Source organism: Suncus etruscus, chromosome 8 (assembly GCF_024139225.1).
Source record: "Suncus etruscus isolate mSunEtr1 chromosome 8, mSunEtr1.pri.cur, whole genome shotgun sequence".
In the NCBI taxonomy this organism is placed as follows: domain Eukaryota; kingdom Metazoa; phylum Chordata; class Mammalia; order Eulipotyphla; family Soricidae; genus Suncus; species Suncus etruscus.
In genome coordinates, this window is record NC_064855.1 from 24515029 (window position 1) to 24533648 (window position 18620).

Below are 18620 nucleotides of genomic sequence, written 5' to 3' on the forward strand. Positions count from 1 at the left end.
AGCATTTCTATTTTATTGGAACAAAAAATATCTGCATTCCTGGGGCCAGAGCAGTAATACAGTATGGGAGCAGAGTAGTAGTACAGACAGTGGTGTTTGCCTTCCATGAGTCTGACATGGGTTCGATCCCTAACACCACATATCCACCAAGGGTGGACCTCAAGCAAAGAGCCAGGAGTAAGCCCTGAGCACCGTGATGTGTGATCCAAATATTCCCCCCACCAAAAGTCTGCAGTTATTTAAAGCTTGTTACCTCATGGAGAGTCCCCGGATTCTCCATGTGGGTCACCCCTGGTATTGCCCTCGCTTAGGTGAACCTGCATTCACTCCAGTATGCAGTGTGTCCTCATTGGCATGAGAAAAAGGCAGCTGAGGGCCCTAGCATGTGTGACTCAATGTGCTTTCATGGCAGGAACTTTGGACTCACAAACATGAAATCTTGTTCTTGAGGCTTGATCTTCATGAATATGTCCTGTGTCGAAAGTATCTGCCTGATTATGCTGCTTAAAATATGCAAACACTTGTATGAAATGTGTATAAAATCTCCTTCCTTAGCCACTTGTATTGTTATTTTCAGGGTAGACCTTCTCAGAAGCTTCACAGGAGAGAAAGCAGTGGCAGAGAAGGAATTTCTCAATCTTGGCACGGTAAAATGCAACTTCCCTCACCATTTTTCAATTCCAGTCCAGTTTTCATGGGGATGTTCCATTGTTCCCTACGGGTTGTGGGACTCTGGTTTTCTCGTTAGAGATTACAGAGAGGAGCTGTCCGTGAGCTCTTGTGCCTTCTGTGGGGACTGACTAGAAGAGTGTGGAGTACACCCCTTGATCCATGAAGGTTTTTACGAGCCTGGCCTCACACTGTTCCCATCTGTGTCATTGTCACCTGGTGAAGTGCCAAGAGTATGTGCTGTCATCCTAGCATCTTATCAGTGACTGCTTGAAAGCAAGTATTTTCAGAAAGGTGTGTGACTTGAAAGATCTTCTGACAAAAGATAAAGGAAACTGCTCAAGATGCACCCAATGCTGGCTGTGCATGCTAGGGCCCCTTTTTTCCAGTGTGGTCGGAAGGAAAAGGAGGAAACACATTCTACTCTTGCATGGGAGGACCTAGCTTTTATTTGCGAGTGGAGTCTGACAGACCCAGGGTGAAACTTTTCATTTGCTGGACAATTGCCTCTATATCATGTCCCAGGACCTGCCAGTCCTTTCCCAGCCCCGCAGCTCTGTAGCCCAAATGCATTGGAATGAGCCCCAAAGCCTCAGCTAGGGGGGCTTTATCTTCCAAGTCAAAGGATGACTATCTTATTCTTTGAACAAAATGAAGTGAACACTTTTCCAGGTGTCTTCATTCCCTTGCTTTTAAAAAGAAGGCTAGAGGTAGTGGCCAGCCCCAGCTGATTGCAGCAAAGCCAGTTGCTACTCCTTGAAAGAGAAACGCCATTTCTTAGATTCCTCTGGTGTTGAGCATTTTGATTTCCAGGAGAAAGAACGTCATCCTCTTGACCATTGGGTATACGCCTAGCCCAGCCTCTAGCAGACTCAGCGCCCAGGACTGCCCTGGCCCACGGGAAGTGGTGGGGAGGGAGGGAGGGAGGCAGGCAGTATAGATGATGTATTGGTTTACAGGGCATGTTTTTGTTTTTGTTTGTTTTGGGGGCTACATCCAGTGATGCTCAGGCTATGCACTGAGAAATCGCTCCTGGCTTGGGGGAACATATGGGATGCCAGGGGATCGAACTGTGGTCTGTCCTAGGCTAGCGCCAGCAAGGCAGACACCTTACCGATCCACACCACCACTCCAGCCCCAGGTCATATATTCGATACCTTCAGTGAATGGATTTAGATGTTTTACACCAGGAAGGACTTTCTCAGTATCACTGCAGCTGTGCCTTCCATCTCGCTTAGCATTCAAGACAGTGAGCTCAGAATCCAAGGGGGCTGGGGTACCCTGTGCCTGATTCCCTCCACCTTGGGCTAAATGAACTCAATGAGATTCTGTGACCACCTGCTTTGTAAGGTGGCACCGTTCTCATTTACACATTCTTTTCAGTTAAAAGCAAATATAATCGGGGGTGGGGGGTGGGGGGAATGTCATACTGTGAGCTTGCTGGTTTTTTTTTTTTGATTTTTGTCTTTGGGCCATACCCGGAGATGCTCAGGGATTACTCCTGGCTCTGTGCCCAGAAATCACTCCTGGCTTGTGGGACCATATGGGACACCAGGGATCAAACTCAGGTTCATCCTGGGTCAGCTGCGTGCAAGGCAAAAGCCCTACTGCTGTGCTATCACTTCAGCCCGTGAGCTTGTTTGGTTTATTCCAGCCACCCATCTACCAAAGTATGTCACTCTGAGTTCCCTGGAGCTTGTGGGTTTTTTAAACTAAGGAAGACAAAGAGGTGAGTTTGAAGGCGGACTGGGAGAGGGGGTTTGCTGTTCCCAGAGGAAGGCTTCAGGTGTAGTCTGCAGGCAGTGAGACTGCTGTCACTATGCATCATGAGTCCCCCCTCCCCCCCATCTCCCAGCAGAGGGCCCGTGATGGCATTTCCACAGCACTGCCAATCTTTCTCATTCCCTTTCCACATTTGCTCATGGATCTTTCCTAAACACGTGCCTTGATGTTTCCCTCTTCCTTGTCCACCAGGCACCAAGCATTCTGATGCAGTCCTGATTTGGGACAGATTCCAGAGGAGAAGTATTTTATTCTTATTGAGGACTTGGGTTTTACATGTTGGTAACAAGGCCACCGTTACTTTTTTAACATGTACTTAAGTGTCTGAGTTTTTAGTCTGCTGGACTCTCTTGGCCTTGAAGGATCTCTCTAGTTCAGCAGCATTTGGAGCAATGAGGTGGCAGAAGAGCACTTTGAATCCACAGTATGCAGCAAGTCTCACTAACAGAACCCTCAGATGGAGATTGCCAGAGTAAAGATGGCTGGAGCTCCCTCGTCCTTGCATCCTCAACACTCTGCCACTTTCCTAGTCAGCTTGGAAGTGTTTTTGTTTTCTGGTTTTTGTTTGTATTTTTTTGTTTTTGTTTTTGGGTCACACCCCACAGTGCTCAGGGTATACTCCTGGCTCTATGCTCAGAAATCACTCCTGGCATGCTTGGGGACCATATGGGATGCCAGGATTCAAACCACCGTCCTTCTGCATGCTATCTCTTCGGCCCCAGCTTGGAAGTGTTTTAACACTCACTGCATAAACGTCATTGTAAACCGCAAAACCTCAGTTAGTTAAAGGCATAAAAAGAGTACTAGCTGAATTTCATTGGGGATGAATGCTAACGAGGGGTCTTTTCTGAACATGCTCTGGAAAGAACAAAGTGTGTTTATGCTTCAATGCCATGATGGTGAGATCATTTCCCCTCTAGCATCCAGTGATGGAATAAAAGGTATATTAAAGGCTGCATCTCTGCTCTGATATGATGTGGTCATGCTCAGTTACTTCTTGCTTGGCTCCTCTTCCCAGAGCAGCTCCTAGTGCCGTCAGCCACAGTGAATCCCCTGGGATGTTGGAGATGGCACCATCCTGTAAAATTGCCTCTGTAAGTGAAAAATTCAGAAAGTTTATATAGAGTTCAGGCTCTGATCGAAATGGAATCCAGCAGAAATTATCTTACCAGTTTTCAGCAGAAAATGACCCAAATGGTCTAGTGTTCTGGTGGCAGCATGGTGGGAAGAAATTTGATAGCTGCTGAGTTTAGGCTGTTGCACAGCAGAGCACCACATAGGCAGCAGTATCTAAACATCTCAGCAGCATCGCTTCCAGAGACCTTCCCTTCCCTTCCCTTCCCTTCCCTTCCCTTCCCTTCCCTTCCCTTCCCTTCACTTCACTTCCCTTCCCTTCCCTTCCCTTCCCTTCCCTTCCCTTCCCTTCCCTTCCCTTCCCTTCCCTTCCCTTCCCTTCCCTTCCCTTCCCTTCCCTTCCCTCCCCTTCCCTTCCCTTCCCTTCCCTCCCCTCCCTTCCCCTCCCCTCCCCTCCCCTCCCCTCCCCTCCCCCCCTCTCCCCTCCCCCCCCTCCCCTCCCTCCCTCCCCCTCCCCCTCCCCTCCCCTCCCCTCCCCCTCCCCTCCCCTCCCCTCCCCTCCCCTCCCCTCCCCTCCCCTCCCCTCCCCTTCCCCTCCTTCCTTCCTTCCTTCCTTCCTTCCTTCCTTCCTTCCTTCCTTCCTTCCTTCCTTCCTTCCTTCCTTCCTTCCTTCCTTCCTTCCTTCCTTCCTTCCTTCCTTCCTCACTGCTGCTCAGGGGTTACTCCTGGCTCTACTCTCAGAAATCACTCCTGGAGGTGGCGTCTTAAAAAAAAATTCAGAAGGGGCCGGGCGGTGGCGCTAAAGGTAAGGTGCCTGCCTTGCCTGTGCTAGTCTTGGACGGACCGCGGTTCGATCCCCCGGTGTCCCATATGGTCCCCCAAGCCAGGAGCAACTTCTGAGCACATAGCCAGGAGTAACCCCTGAGCATCAAAAGGGTGTGGCCCAAAAACCAAAAAAAAAAAAAAAAAATTCAGAAAAGAAAAAAAATAATCACTCCTGGCAGGCTCAGGGGACCGTATGGGATGCTGGGATTCGAACCACATCCCTCTGCATGCAAGGCAGATGCCCTACCTTCATGCTTTCTCTCCGGCCCTAGGGACTTGCTTTCTAATTCATAGGAGCATCCTTCACTTTTGTTTTTGTTTTGGGGCCACACCCAGGAGTGCTCAGGGGTTACTTCTGGCTCTACACAGGAATTGTTCCTTGAAGATTTGATGGACCATATTGGAATGCCAGGGTTTGAACTGGAGTTGGTTGCATGCTAGGCAAGGCCCTGTCCCCTGTGTTCTCCTCTCTCTCCAGCCCTCCTTCTTATCATTTTAGACTGTGAGGTTTTTTTTTTTTTGTTTTGGTTTTTGGTTTTTGGGCCACACCCATTTGACGCTCAGGGGTTACTCCTGGCTATACGCTCAGAAATTGCCCCTGGCTTGGGGGGACCATATGGGACGCCGGGGGATCGAACCACTGTCCGTCCTATGGTAGCGCTTGCAAGGCAGACACCTTACCTCTAGCGCCACCTTCCCGGCCCCTAGACTGTGAGTTTTTGTTGTTTGCTTTTAAAGGCTGAGGTTGGGGTCAGAGAGATTGTTGTACAGAAGGTTGGACATAACTAGCAACTCATATGATCCAGGCCACTGCATATTGTCTCATGAGCACCCCCCAGGTGTGGCCCAACTCTTCAGTTTTTAAAATGAGGGGTCAAGACAGCAGCTTGAGTGGTGGCCTACCTTCCTAGTGAAGGCCCTCAGTTGGCAGCTTCCGGGGGTGCCACATGGCACCCAAGCCCTACTGGATGCCACCACTGTAAAAGTACCTCTGATAAAATCAGCCTGAGAAGCTAATCCTTGGCAGGTTTTAAGGTAGTAATGGTGAGTCTAGATATGGGTGAGAGATGTAGGCTGCCTTGGTTTGAATTTTGTGCTCTTGTTGCCTTGATTTTATTGTTGAAACAGTAATGATAGGCTTCATCAGGATTTGAAGATAACTTGAGTCGATATTTGTAAATGGTTCCTAGAATGTGATGTGCACTGTACAAGTTTATAAATGAAAACTCTGGTTCAGTAGTAGCTGAGTTTGGAATTTTTTTGTTTTTGTTTTTTGGGCCACACCCGTTTGACGCTCAGGGGTTACTCCTGGCTATGTGCTCAGAAATCGCCCCTGGCTTGGGGGGACCATATGGGACGTCGGGGGATCGAACCGCGGTCCGTTCTTGGCTAGCGCTTGTAAGGCAGACACCTTACCTCTAGCGCCACCTTCCCGGTCCCTGAGTTTGGAATTTAATAGACTTGAAACTAGGTGACTCCCCACACACTTTCTTTTTACTCAGTACACAGTGCTTTTTACATGTGTGCTTTTGGGGGCCCAGACTTCCTGCCTGGAACCAGAATGGGGTTTGAGCCCATAGTCCACCCTCCTGTAGAACCACCGGGATGCTTATCTCATGGAAAAGCAGCAATTTCTAGGCCCCACAAACTGGTGGTAAAGAGTCATTGCTCAGGAGACTATATCGGATATTGACATTGGTTTTAAGGATTGGGAAGTGGGGTTAGTTGTGAGAGTGAGAAGTTTTTAGAAACAGGCACTATGTTGGGACCAGAGAGATAGCACAGCAGTAGGGCATTTGCCTTGCACGAGGCCAATCTAGGATGAACTGTGGTTCGAATCCTGGCATCCCATATGGTCCCATGTGCCTGCCAGGAGCAACTTTGAGTGCAGAGCCAGAAGTAAACCCTGAGCACCTCCAGGTGTGACCCAAAAACCAAAAATACCAAAAAAAGTAGGGGCCAGAGAGATAGCACAGCGGCGTTTGCCTTACAAGCAGCCGATCCAGGACCAAAGGTGGTTGGTTCGAATCCCGGTGTCCCATGTGGTCCCCCATGCCTGCCAGGAGCTATTTCTGAGCAGATAGCCAGGAGTAACCCCTGAGCACCGCCAGGTGTGGCCCAAAAAGAAAACAAACAAAAAAGTGTAGTAGGCATCGTGCCTTGCTTTTCAGGTTCCTTTTATTTTATTTTACAGTTTCTTCCCTTAAGCTTGGATCATGAATGCAGCTCTGGCTCTAGGAGACAGCTCTGAAACATGGTTAGGTCCTCAACTTGCTAGAACTCATGCGTGTGCTCTCTGTACGGTGTGTGTCATAGTGCTAACCGTGGCTCATGGTGTTTGATCTGTTGCAGAAACTGAATGGCTTCTACAGGGAGCCAGGACTCTGACATAGACTCAAGGTTCGGATTCTTCAGTGATGGCGCACCCCCCACCAAAAAGCCCAGGTAAGGAGGGAGGCCACTGAGGACAGAGTGAATGCCCATCAGTGTTCAGGAAGGAAATTAGGGATTCAATCAGTAGCTCAGTGTTCACTAAGATTGACAATCGTATAACAGTCGGGTTTGATGTTGATTTTTTTGATTCATAAACATTTGAATGGGGGGGGGGGTGTTGGGTCACACCTGGCCGTGCTCAGCTCAGAAGTCACTCCTGGCAGGCACGGGGAACCATATGGGATGCCAGGAATTGAACCATTGTCCGTCCTGGATAGGCTGCTTGCGAGGCAAATGCCCTACTGCTGTGCTATGTCTCCAGCCTCAACATTTATGATTTTGGGATCAGAACTTCAAGGCTGCTAATGCCTCAGTCCTCCTCACTCTGAACTTAGTTGTTTCTTCTCACTTTTTAAACTTGGCTTTTTCAGTACTGCCTTGTCCTGCTATTTCTTTGTCTTTCTTCATCTCTTTCTAAAAGAGGAAGATAAAGGGGTTGGCTTGTTCTCCTGGTCTGTGCCCTGAGAGTGACAGCCATCACATATACCACACACACACACACCCCCAATCCTCACACACACCACACATATGCTCCACTCACTTCTAGATACACACGATTCCCATCCACACCACCCACACACACCTCAGTACGCATACTCCTCACACTGACCTGGATGCCTCAATTTTGCTGAAATCAGCTTTTTGTACCCCCCCCCCTTTTTTTTTTTTTTTTTTTTTTACTGATTGAATTGTTTCCCTCTTCATGTTCCTCCAGCCTGCCTTTCTGGCAGCAGAAAGAAACTTCTAGACCTGCTGACATAGCAGCTGGCCAGTTTAAGTGAAATCACCCTCTGAACCGGGCCAGCAGCTGTGCTGAGATTTGCCGGTTCCTGCTCCATTCCCTTGAGAATTCTTTTCCCTCTCCAAGTCTGGCTCCTCTCTTCCTGGGAACTGCTGTCCTCTCTTCTGGAATACTCTTAACTCTGCTGGAAAATATCCTCATGGAGCCCTGAGTCTCCTTAGTAAGGATGCATAAGAGTAAAGGTTTTCCTCGGGCCTGAGAGATAGCATGGAGGTAGGGTATTTGCTTGCATGCAGAAGGACGATGGTTCGAATCCCGGCATCCCATATGGTCTCCCGAGCCTGTCAGGAGCGATTTCTGAGTGTAGAGCCAGGAGTAACTCCTGAGCACTATCAGGTGTGACCCAAAAATCAGAAAGAAAAAAAAAGAAAATGCCTTTATGCTCCTGGATATGTTCATGATATGATTTGAGTGTGGATATGTAAGTAAATAATTTTCTTTGGGATGAGGAAGTTTTTGCCATGCTGGTGTGTGTGTGTGTGTGTGTGTGTTTGGGATGAGGAAGTTGTGGATATGTAAGTAAATAATTTTCTTTGGGATGAGGAAGTTCCTGCCATGCTGGCGTGTGTGTGTGTGTGTGTGTGTGTGTGTGTGTGTGTGTGTGTGTGTGTGTGTGTGTGTGTGTGTGTGTGATGAGGAAGTTCCTGCCATGCTGGTGTGTGTGTGTGTAAGTTCCTGCCATGCTGGCGTGTGTGTATGTGTGTGTGTGTGTGTATGTGTCCTTAGTTCTCTTCAGGATTTATAGATGTCATGTTTTGGTTTGTTTTCTTTGGTGTGTGTGTGTGTGTGTGTATATCTCTTCTTAGTTCTCTTCAGAACTTACATGTCATGTTTTGGTTTGTTTTCTTTGGTGTGGGGGCAGCTTCCCATATGGTTCTGGGGACCACCAGGTCTAAACTCTATATACTGTCCAGGAGCTCCTGCAATGCTACAGTTGGACCTGGCCTCAGGCATGCAGGCTTGGCATGCACTCCAGTCCTGAGCCATCTCCCTGACCTTCATGAGTGTCAATATTTATTTGTGTATTTGATTTGGGTCTTACCCAGTGGTGCTCAGGACTTAACTCCTGGCTCTCTCTGCTCAGAGATCACTCTAAGTGGTATTTAGGGGAACATATGGGGTGCTGAGATCAATCAAACCCAGGTTGGCTACATGCAAGGTCAATATCCTCCCCGCTGTACTATCTCTCTACCCTCCATAAGTGCCAACTATTTTTTGCTTGTTTATTTTTGTTTTTCAGCCACACCTTCTGCACTCAGGGATTACTCCTGGCCTGCACTCAGAAATCTCTCCTGGCAGGCTCGGGATCATATGGGATGCTAGGGCTCGAACCTGGGTTCGTCCCGGGTTGGCCACATGCAAAGCAAACGCCCTACTGCAATGCTATCACTCCAGCCCCATAAGTGCCAACTTAAAAAAAAAAAAAAAAAAACCTTTGTGAAAATATCATTGTTTATTCTGTTTCATTATTTTATTTTATTGTAAACCTCATATTGGGTGCTTTGCTCAAATGTTCAGGCAGCCTCTATCTATTCTGTTGGAGGGGAATTGCCAAAGGAGCCCCCTGAAGTGGTTGTGAGCACCAGTCAGTGAAAGATCTTCCTGCCAGGACCCTGGTGTCCAGTCCCTGACTGCTTTGGTGGATTTGCCTCCTTTAAAGAAGATAAGTTAGTGGTGTGAGGAACCAGAAATGAAACTCAGCTGGTGACATTTCCCTTTTCATCCAGTAGTTATAATATAGGAAAAGCTGTGCTTCTGGTCTCCACAGGGTGAAGGGAAACACTCGAGGCTCTTCAGCTGTGTCCAGTGAGCAGAGAGAGTCTCCCAGCCCCATCCACAGTTCCATGAGCTGTTGAGAAATGCCTTGTGGCGTCTGTGTGTGCTTCAACACCGTGAGCCGAAACTTTATTGTTTACTTCTGATATCCAGACTCAGTCTTAAATGTAGATTAAACGTGGGCTGTCAGGGCCTGTTTATTCATAGATGTAGCCTCCCCTATGTCTGGGACTTTCTAAAGTTGTTGAAGGAAAGTACAGGGATGGGATACCTGCACCTCCTGGGAAGGCTGTTCTCTAGGTGTTTCCACACAGATTTTCTATGGCTCAGTACTAGTTTTTTTTTTTTTTTTTTTTTAAATTTGGGTCACACCCGGTGGTGCTCAGTAATCGCTCCTGGCAGGCACAGGGGACCATATGGGATGCCGGGATTAGAACAATCCAACCATCTGTCCTGGATCAGCTGCATGCAAGGCAAATGCCCTACTGCTGTGCTATCTCTCCAGCCCCTTGTTTTTGTTTTTTGGACAAAAATGACTTTTTGTTACTCCCCCTTACCTCCCAGTGTCTTAGGAGTAAAAGCAAAAAATAAAGTGATAAACATCTCAAACAGATTTTAATTTTGTCTTGAGAATGAAGGGTGGGGGGTTTAAGCTTGTCCAAATGTAAGTTGAACTTTGTTTTCTCAGAGAAACTTCAGGATAGGACTCCATCTTACCATGGGAAGAAAGCAATGTTTTCACTTTCTTGTCAACATCCTTTATTTGAACAGCTATCTCATTAGTTATTTGCAGTGTGAGGCACCTGTGCTTTCTGATCCTGTTGGCTACTTTTTTTTTTCTTGCCTAAAATATATTTACAATAAAATCTAAGACAAGTTGCCTCTCACATTTGGTTCTCTTATGCTCAACTTTCTTTTTTTTTTCACTTTTCTATTTAGACCGTTGTGAATTACAAGTCCTTCATAGTTGGATTTCAACCAGAGTGATAGTTGAATTAGGGCCATTCCCACCACCAGTGTTGACCTCTCTCCACCAAAGTTCCCAGCATGCATCCCAGACCTCCATCCTTAGTCCCCTGGCCTGTCATTGTAACAGGTCCATTTTATGTTTAGATGATTGTAGTTTGGGTCTCTTGAGTCTTATCCTTGACTTTGTCTTACATTCAATTTTTGTCTCATTCAGTTTCATCTTAATAATGTTTACAGAAACTTGGTCTTAAAATTTTTATTGGCAATTCTTTCCTATCCACTTTCACATGTCTCAGCAACCAGCATTTTATTTGCATGGAATTCTTTCCTCTCTGGGATCCAAATCAAACATATGCTTCAGGAATTTTATTTTGTCTTAAAATATAATTTAGTTAGGAGAACTCAGCTGAAATGTGAGATAACTGGGCCATTTCCTAATTCTAATGGGCTTTCTTAGATTGAGAGCACTTTGGAAGAGAAAATGATTCCATATCCCATTTTAATATTCTGGAAATAGTTTTGTTTTCAAAACTATTTTTCAGCAAGCACTAGCACAATTTTCTGTTCTTTTTTTTTGGGGGTGGGGGCATGTAAACCCAGTGGTACTCAGGGGTTACTCCTGGCTATGTGCTCAGAAATCACTCCTGGCTTGGGGGACCATATTGGATGCCAGGAAATTGAACTGCCGTTTGTCCTAGGTTAGCTCGTGCAAGGCACGAGCCACCACTTGCGCCACCACTCTGGCCCCAATTTTCTGTTCTGTTTTTGTTTTTGTTTTCCCCATCTTAGGGTTGAAGCCACAACAAGTTTTTTGTTTTGTTTTGTTATTTTGTTTGGGGAGGGGTCACATCTGACAATGCTCAGGTCTTACTCCTAACTCTGCACTTACGGATCATGCCTGGAGGAGCTTGGGGAACCATATGCAGTGCCAAGGATTGAACATGCAAGGCTAGCACCCTGCCTACTGTTCTGTCACTCAGGCCCCTATTCCTTTTGTTTAAACTACTTGAGAGAGTAGTGTGGAACTGGCACTTATTTGCAAGTATGAATGTCAGAGCTGGAAATTATCTTTCTGTGACTATTGGGAGCTCCAGATCCTCTCGTTCCACTTTTTCAGAAAACTGCTTCCAAGCTTAAAAATAAAGAAGCCCCAGGAGCTCGTGCTGGTGATCGGAACAGGAATTAGCGCTGCCGTCGCACCCCAGGTTCCGGCCCTGAAATCCTGGAAGGGCTTGATTCAGGCCTTACTGGACGCTGCCATTGACTTTGATCTTCTAGAAGATGAGGAGAGCAGGAAATTCCAGAAGTGTCTCCATGAAGACAAGAACCTTGTCCATGTCGCCCATGACCTCATCCAGAAACTCTCTCCTGTGAGTACTCTGTGTGCTGCCCGTCATGAGGAGATGTATGTCTAACCTGGAGATTTGCAGGACATTGCATTCTTCTGCAGAGTTTGTTTGTGGCTTCTGTTTGAAATCATTCATTGCAGGGTTTGTGTGCACATTGATAAAGATGCTGCTGCTGGATCTACATTCCTACCGGTGCTATGGTTTTTGGTTTTGTTTTTTGGGAGGTAGTTTGTTTTAATTGTTTTGGGACCATAACCAGCTGTGCACAGGGGTAAATCCTATCTCTGCACTCAGAAATAATTATTGGTAGACTTGGGTTCCATGTAGGATCCCGGGGATTGGATCAAACCTGGGTTGGCTGCATGCATGTAAGGCAAACGCCCTACCTGCTGCATTGTCATTGCGTCTACACTGTGGTTTTCACGCACTGTTCCATCACACTTATTCTCCCCCCTGGTGCCTTCCATGTAATCTCAGGAAGATCACTAACAAATTCTTACCCCTTGTAAGGAGGAAGCCATGTCTGTTTTGTTGTTATTTTGGAGGAGGGGGGAATTTGGTTTAGAGGCTATACCCTGAGCTGCTCAAGACTTTCTCCTGACTGCATTCAGGGATCACTCCGGAAGGGATTCAGGGGAATTTTGGGGTGCTGGGTCATGCAAGGCAAGCACTCTAGCCATTATGATTATCTCTAGCAAGGCCACACACAATCAGTTTTTAATTTTTCTTTTTTTTTCTTTTTCTTTTTTTTTTTTTTGGTTTTTGGGTCACACCCGGCATTGCTCAGGGGTTACTCCTGGCTGTCTACTCAGAAATAGCTCCTGGCAGGCACGGGGGACCATATGGGACACCGGGATTCGAACCAACCACCTTTGGTCCTGGATCAGTCATTTGCAAGGCAAACGCCGCTGTGCTATCTCTCCGGGCCCTAATTTTTCTTTTAAAAGCAAGTCATTTAACCTATTTATAAAGAAGTTTATCATTTATCAAAAATGAGTTTTAGTTCTGTTTAGTTCCACTGAGTTGTTTTTAGATTTTGAAGAAAAATAAGAAATTGTCTATTAAATCAAGTAAAGATGTAAAATGTTTCACTGTAGTCCAATATAGGCAAGATAATCTAAGAACTTTCCAAGATGCAAGTGGTTGCTATTAGTATATTATACTGTGATGTTATGCCTTAGTGAATATTTATGTTTATTTTATTTATTTGGGGTTTGGAGCAGGGCCACACCTGGCGATGTTCAGGGATTTGTCCTGGCTCTACTCAGATATTACTCCTAGTGATGGGTGGGGAACCATATGAGATGTTGGGGAACAAATTAAGACCAGCCACAGAAAGGCAAGCATTTTACTCTCATGGTACTAGCTCACTGGCTCCAGATTTTTTGAGTTTTGGGGAGGGAGACCTCATCCAGCTGTGTTCAGTGCTTACTCCTGACTCTGCACTCAGGAACCACTCCTGATAGGACTGGGGGACCATATGGGTGCAGGGGCTCAAAACAGGTCAACAGCATGCAAGGCAAACTTTCTACCTGCTGTACTATCTCTCTGGTCCCCACAGGTTTAATAAAAGAATAATGGAAATAGCATTTTAATTCACTTTATAAAGCTGTGAGGTTCTTCAAGCCCGAATTCTCTCTTGAAGACTTATCTCACTTGTCGGTTTCTCTTTGCTTATTTCCACTCTAGAAGCTTCTGGATTTCATATGTAGTTACAATTTTCCCCTTTCTCTTTAGGTTTGCTAGTAGAAATTCTTAGAAGGTAGTGTAGATAGTACCCTTGAAGTGTTTGGGCTTTTGATAGAACCATGTTAGGGGTTGTTTGGTTTATTATTATCTTCCCCTTATGGCCCAGTAGTATCATATGACACTGTTCTTTTCCCATGGGCTCATTAAAATCAGAAAATATTAGATACTAAGAGGAGTTGTTATCCATTAGGAATGAAAACTCAATAATTTCTTTCTACAAGGACCTTCCACCCTGATCATTTCCACAGTGACTTGACTTAGGACATTGGCCTAAGTCACTTGGACATTGTCCAATTTCCCCTGAACCTTGGGTCTGGCACGGTTCTCTGCACCTACACCAGGAATCGACCCTCTACCAGTACTGACCCTGGATCTGCACCGACTTGACATAGCCCAGGCTCTGCTCTCAACATCAAGAAAAGTTCCAGAGATCAGTCTCTCCCAACCCTGCAGAGGATGGGACAGACCCCTTTCTACCAGGATAGTCCTACAGAGAATGAGAGACCCAAGGCCACCTACCGGCTGATCATGTTGACTTGACCTTCACATCTTTACATCAGCCAAGCCTGAGTAACCTTGATGTGACTGGGATCATAAAGGCAGATTGGCCTAGGGAAATTGGAGATCATCTAGGAATGAATGGAACTTGGCACTTACTTGCCCAAGGATGGGCTAGCACACTAACCTGACAGAGAAAGCTGTGTTTGACACATTTCCTCTTCATCTCTCCTTAGTTGTTGTTAGTTGGTTGTTTTGTTTTGTTTTTTTGAGTTGGTGGGTTTGGGTTTTGGATCACATCCATAGGTGCTCAGGGGTTACTCCTGACTGAGCTCAGAAATTGCGCTTAGGGGCCAGAATGATGGCTCAGGTGGTAGAGTGTTTGCCTTGCGCATGCTAACCTAGGACAGACCACAGTTCGATCCTTGGCATCCCATATGGTCCCCTGAGCCAGGAGCAATTCCTGAGTGCAAAGTCAAGAGTAACCCTTGAGGGGCTGGGCGGTGGCGCTAAAGGTAAGGTGCCTGCCTTGCCTGCGCTAGCCTTGGACGGACCGCGGTTCGATCCCCCGGTGTCCCATATGGTCCCCCAAGCCAGGAGCAACTTCTGAGCACATAGCCAGGAGTAACCCCTGAGCATTACCGGGTGTGGCCCCAAAAAAAAAAGAGTAACCCTTGAGCATCACCAGGTGTGGCCCAAAAAACAAACAAAAAGAGAAATCACTCCTGGCAGGCTCCGGGGATCATAAGGGATGCTGGGAATCGAACTCAAGTCTGTCCTGTTTTGGCTACGTCGTATGTAAGGCAAATGCCATATTGCTGTGCTATCTCTCCAGTCCCTCTCCTTAGATCTTTCTAAGCAGGTTTTGGTCATTAAACACTACCTTGCTTTACTGTTTTCTGTGAGAGAAAGGCAAGAGACCCAGAATACCTGTAACATAGTGTCTTCAACTCAGGCACTGTTTCCAGGATAACTGACTGGTACAAGGGTCAAAGGAGCTGGAATAGGCTCAATCTACCTGAGCTATACCTATGAGGAGGATCGTTAGCAGCATACAAGGCCCTGCAACCACCCCCACTGTCTTCTCAGAAGTTCCTCATAATGGTGTTAGGCCTTCATCATGCACACTTCCCTCAGGACAGCTGCGTCAGAGGCTGAAATAAACCAAGTCTTCCCCTTTCTTGACAAAATTAATACATAAATACAATTTTACCTTACTTTTATCTAACATCAGGAATCAGAGACTAGAGAGAAGTACATGGGAATTAGCCCATGACTTGATTCCGGCACCCCATATTGTCCCAAAGGCCCCCGCTGGGAGTAGTAAGCCCTGGGCACTGCTGGGTGTAGCCAAAAAAATAAAAAATAGAATACTTAACCCCTGCAGCTGTGAATAGTGTGGATTTGTTAGGGAAGCCACAGGCTCCAAAACTAGGACCTGGAGAGACACGGGTCTGGATCAAACATCTATGCAGGAATAATCCACAACAGTGAAAGGGTGCAAGAATGATTCAGGAATTCCAACACTCAAGCCAGGAATCCCACCACACAAGCCTTCTGCTCCTAAGAAGGAATGCAGCTTAGTAGAGGAAGACTGAAGAATGAGCCCCTGCCTTCCTGAATTCAACCCGGGCTTTTATTAGCAATAACCAGACCACACACTAGAGTGGAAAGGAATACCAAGTAGGGAGGGACCCAGTAATCTAATCACCAGAGGCAAACCCTAGGGTGGAGTATGAATACTGAATAGGACAGGACTCAGTAATCTAACATGTATTGTACACAGTAAGACTGTTGGAAGCACTGGCCAAATTTTTTCAAAAGATATAGTAGTCACAGGACCTCTGCCTTACATTATATTTAAAATTTAACTCTGAAGGATTAGTCATCTAAAGAGAAGGGCTCTAGACTTAGTGCTGAGTGTCAGCTTATGCTTGTGAGTCCCTGGGTCAAAACAGATAAACCAAATAGAGGGACTGTTATTGTAACAATTTGGAGGAAACATGCGTGTCTAGAGGGTGGGGCTTTTGAAGCACAGCAATAAAAGGTTGAAAGAAAAACAACAGCTCACTCAAGTTATGAGCTGTTAGATTTAAAAAAAACCAGCCCCTTGGGGCCAGAGCGATAGGGCCGACCTGGAACAGGCTCTGAATTTGATCCCCGGCATCCCATATCGTCCCCAAGCCTGCCTGGAACGATTCCTGAGCTCAGAGCCAGGAGTTACTCCTGAGCGCCGCCAAATGTGGTCCCCCTCCAAAAAAAAAATCAAACAAACAAACAAACAAACAAAAACAGCCCCATTCCAGTGAAGGCTTCCAGGAGGTGACACTATGATGGTGTTTGAGGTCTTGTTTCCAGACTAGAGAACTGTCCATGTCAATGGTAAAAGGTGAAAACTGCCTCTGTAAAATGGCAAAATGAGGAACACAGATGCTTCTCCAAGGGCAGCATACAAGTGGCCACTGAGCCACGAACAGTTCTGGGGATGTCAGGAGTTGGTAGGAAGTTTCCAAATAATGTCACAGCCCCAGAGAGCTGGGTCACATCTCACATAAAATAGGATGAAGACATAGGCCACTTCATACACAGTGGGCAGTGACATGATATGGGGCCTTGGGTGAAACTGCCTGGCAGCTTCTCTAACATGTAGCCAGAGTTACCCTGTAACCTGACAAGGGTGCCCATCATGTTGTGTGCCCTGGGCCACTATTTTTTTTAAGCTTTATTGATTGATTGATTGGGTCTGGGCCACACCCAGAGGCACTTAGGGATCACTCCTGGCTCTGCACTCAAAAATTGCCCCTGGCAGGCTTGTGGATCCCATGAAATGCCTGGTATCGAACTGGGTCCCTCCTGGTTGGGGCTGCATACAAGGCAAAATGCCCTACCACTGTTCAATCTCTCCAACCCCGCTGGGCCACTATTAACTTCCTGCCTCTGAAAATCCTCTATTCTGGACATTTTACCCCAGTGGATCATAAAACAATATGTGGTTGCCCCAGGCAGGGTAGAGGAGAGTGGACAGGAGGATGGTAGTTGAAGGACGGGTTTTTATGAGCCAATCTATGTTTTCAGACAGTGATTATGGTGAGGGTTGCACACCTCTAAATCACTTCAAATAGATGAGCTGTAAATCATGCTAATTATATTTAATTAAGCTTTATTAATATAAGGGTAAATAAGGCTTTACTTAAAAATAAAGTCCAGTCTGGAGAAAATAGCTCTATGTACTGGAGCACAACCTGCATGTAGAAGGGAGGGCCCAGGGTCCATCCTCAGCTCTGCATTGTCTCCTGACTGCTGAGCTAGGCTTGCTCAAGAGTACTGCCAGGCAAGGCCCTCAAAACCAAGACAGAAATAAGTGTAGATTCATTGTTTAAAAAAAAAAAATAATAATAACATTACAAGTAAGGGTGAAAAGGTTCAAGTACCAATGCTAGGAAGTGAGCAGAGTAAGAGGGGCAATATCTGATAGAAAATATGCAATGACAGGGAGAAAAGATCGGTGTGGTCTGTCATCTTGCACTTAGAGACGTTTTGGGTTGTTGTTGTTGTTATTGTTGCAGTGTCAGACTCTGACCCAAGTCTTCCACTTGCAAGAAGAAGAAATCTTTGGACCAGAGAGATAGCATGGAGGTAGGATGTTTGCCTTGCATGCAAAAGGACGGTAGTTCAAATCCCAGAATCCCATATGGTCCCCCCGAGCCTGCCAGGAGCGATTTCTGAGTGTAGAGTTAGGAGTAACACCTGAGCGAAGCCAGGTATGACCTAAAACAAAACGAAAAAAGAAGAAGAAATCTTTCACCCATGTACAATTACACAGGGTCATGTATGTCTTGGTCTTTTTGGAAAACCAAGATCCACTGAGTTACTTGTTTCTCCCAATGTTGACATGTTTCACTGAAATTGCATTCTTTGATATTACCCACCAGTCCTGATCTATGTTGAGAATCTGCCAAAGGGTATGGAAGCTGCCAAACTCATATTGGCAAAGAAAAGTGATCTGCAATTCTGTCTGAAAGCTCCAATTTTCATCACTGGCAGCAGTGACAGCAAACATCATTTGATTCCTTGGAACTGATGGACTCCACGTTATTTTTGCAAAAACATCTAAAGAATAGTCACTTCTGAATAGATGTGGCTTGCCTGTCAGCCATTTTTATTTTTCAGGTAGAAATGATTGTTTGGGGCCGGAGACATGGCATTGGAGGTACAGGCTTATGCCTTTCATGCAGAAGGACTGTGGTTCGATCCTGGCATCCCAAATGGTCCCCTGAGCCTGCCAGGAGCAATTTCTGAGCATAGAGCCAGGAGTAATCCTGAGCGATGCTGGGTGTGTGACCAAAAAAAAAAAAAAAGAAAGAAAGAAATGATGTAATGATGTTTGGTGAAAAGACAATGGTTCAGTTCAGTTTTACAGCTCAAGTAATCAGCATGTGAATAGCTCAGCACAATAGCAAGGAGAGATAGTTCAATGGAAAAGGCATCTGCCTTGCATGCCTCTGACCCAGTTTCACTCCCTAACAGCACAGATGGTTCCCAGAACCATCCAGGAATAATTCCTGAGTGCAGAGCCAGGATCCTTGAGCACTGCCAGGTATGGCCTCCAGACAAACAGAAACAAAAACCAAACA

The 18620-nt window shown here is 46.2% G+C and overlaps 1 protein-coding gene across 2 annotated transcripts in view; it reads left to right on the forward strand.

Moving 5' to 3' along the window:
- Positions 1-18620, forward strand: part of FAM118B (family with sequence similarity 118 member B) — a 46850-nt gene that overhangs the window by 15607 nt on the left and 12623 nt on the right. For both annotated transcript variants that reach the window (XM_049778907.1, XM_049778906.1), the window contains exons 2-4: positions 578-647; positions 6703-6795; positions 11508-11760. In XM_049778907.1, coding sequence (XP_049634864.1) covers positions 6710-6795; positions 11508-11760 — 339 coding nt within the window. In that variant the 5' untranslated portion in view covers positions 578-647; positions 6703-6709. The remainder of the gene's footprint in view (positions 1-577; positions 648-6702; positions 6796-11507; positions 11761-18620) is intronic.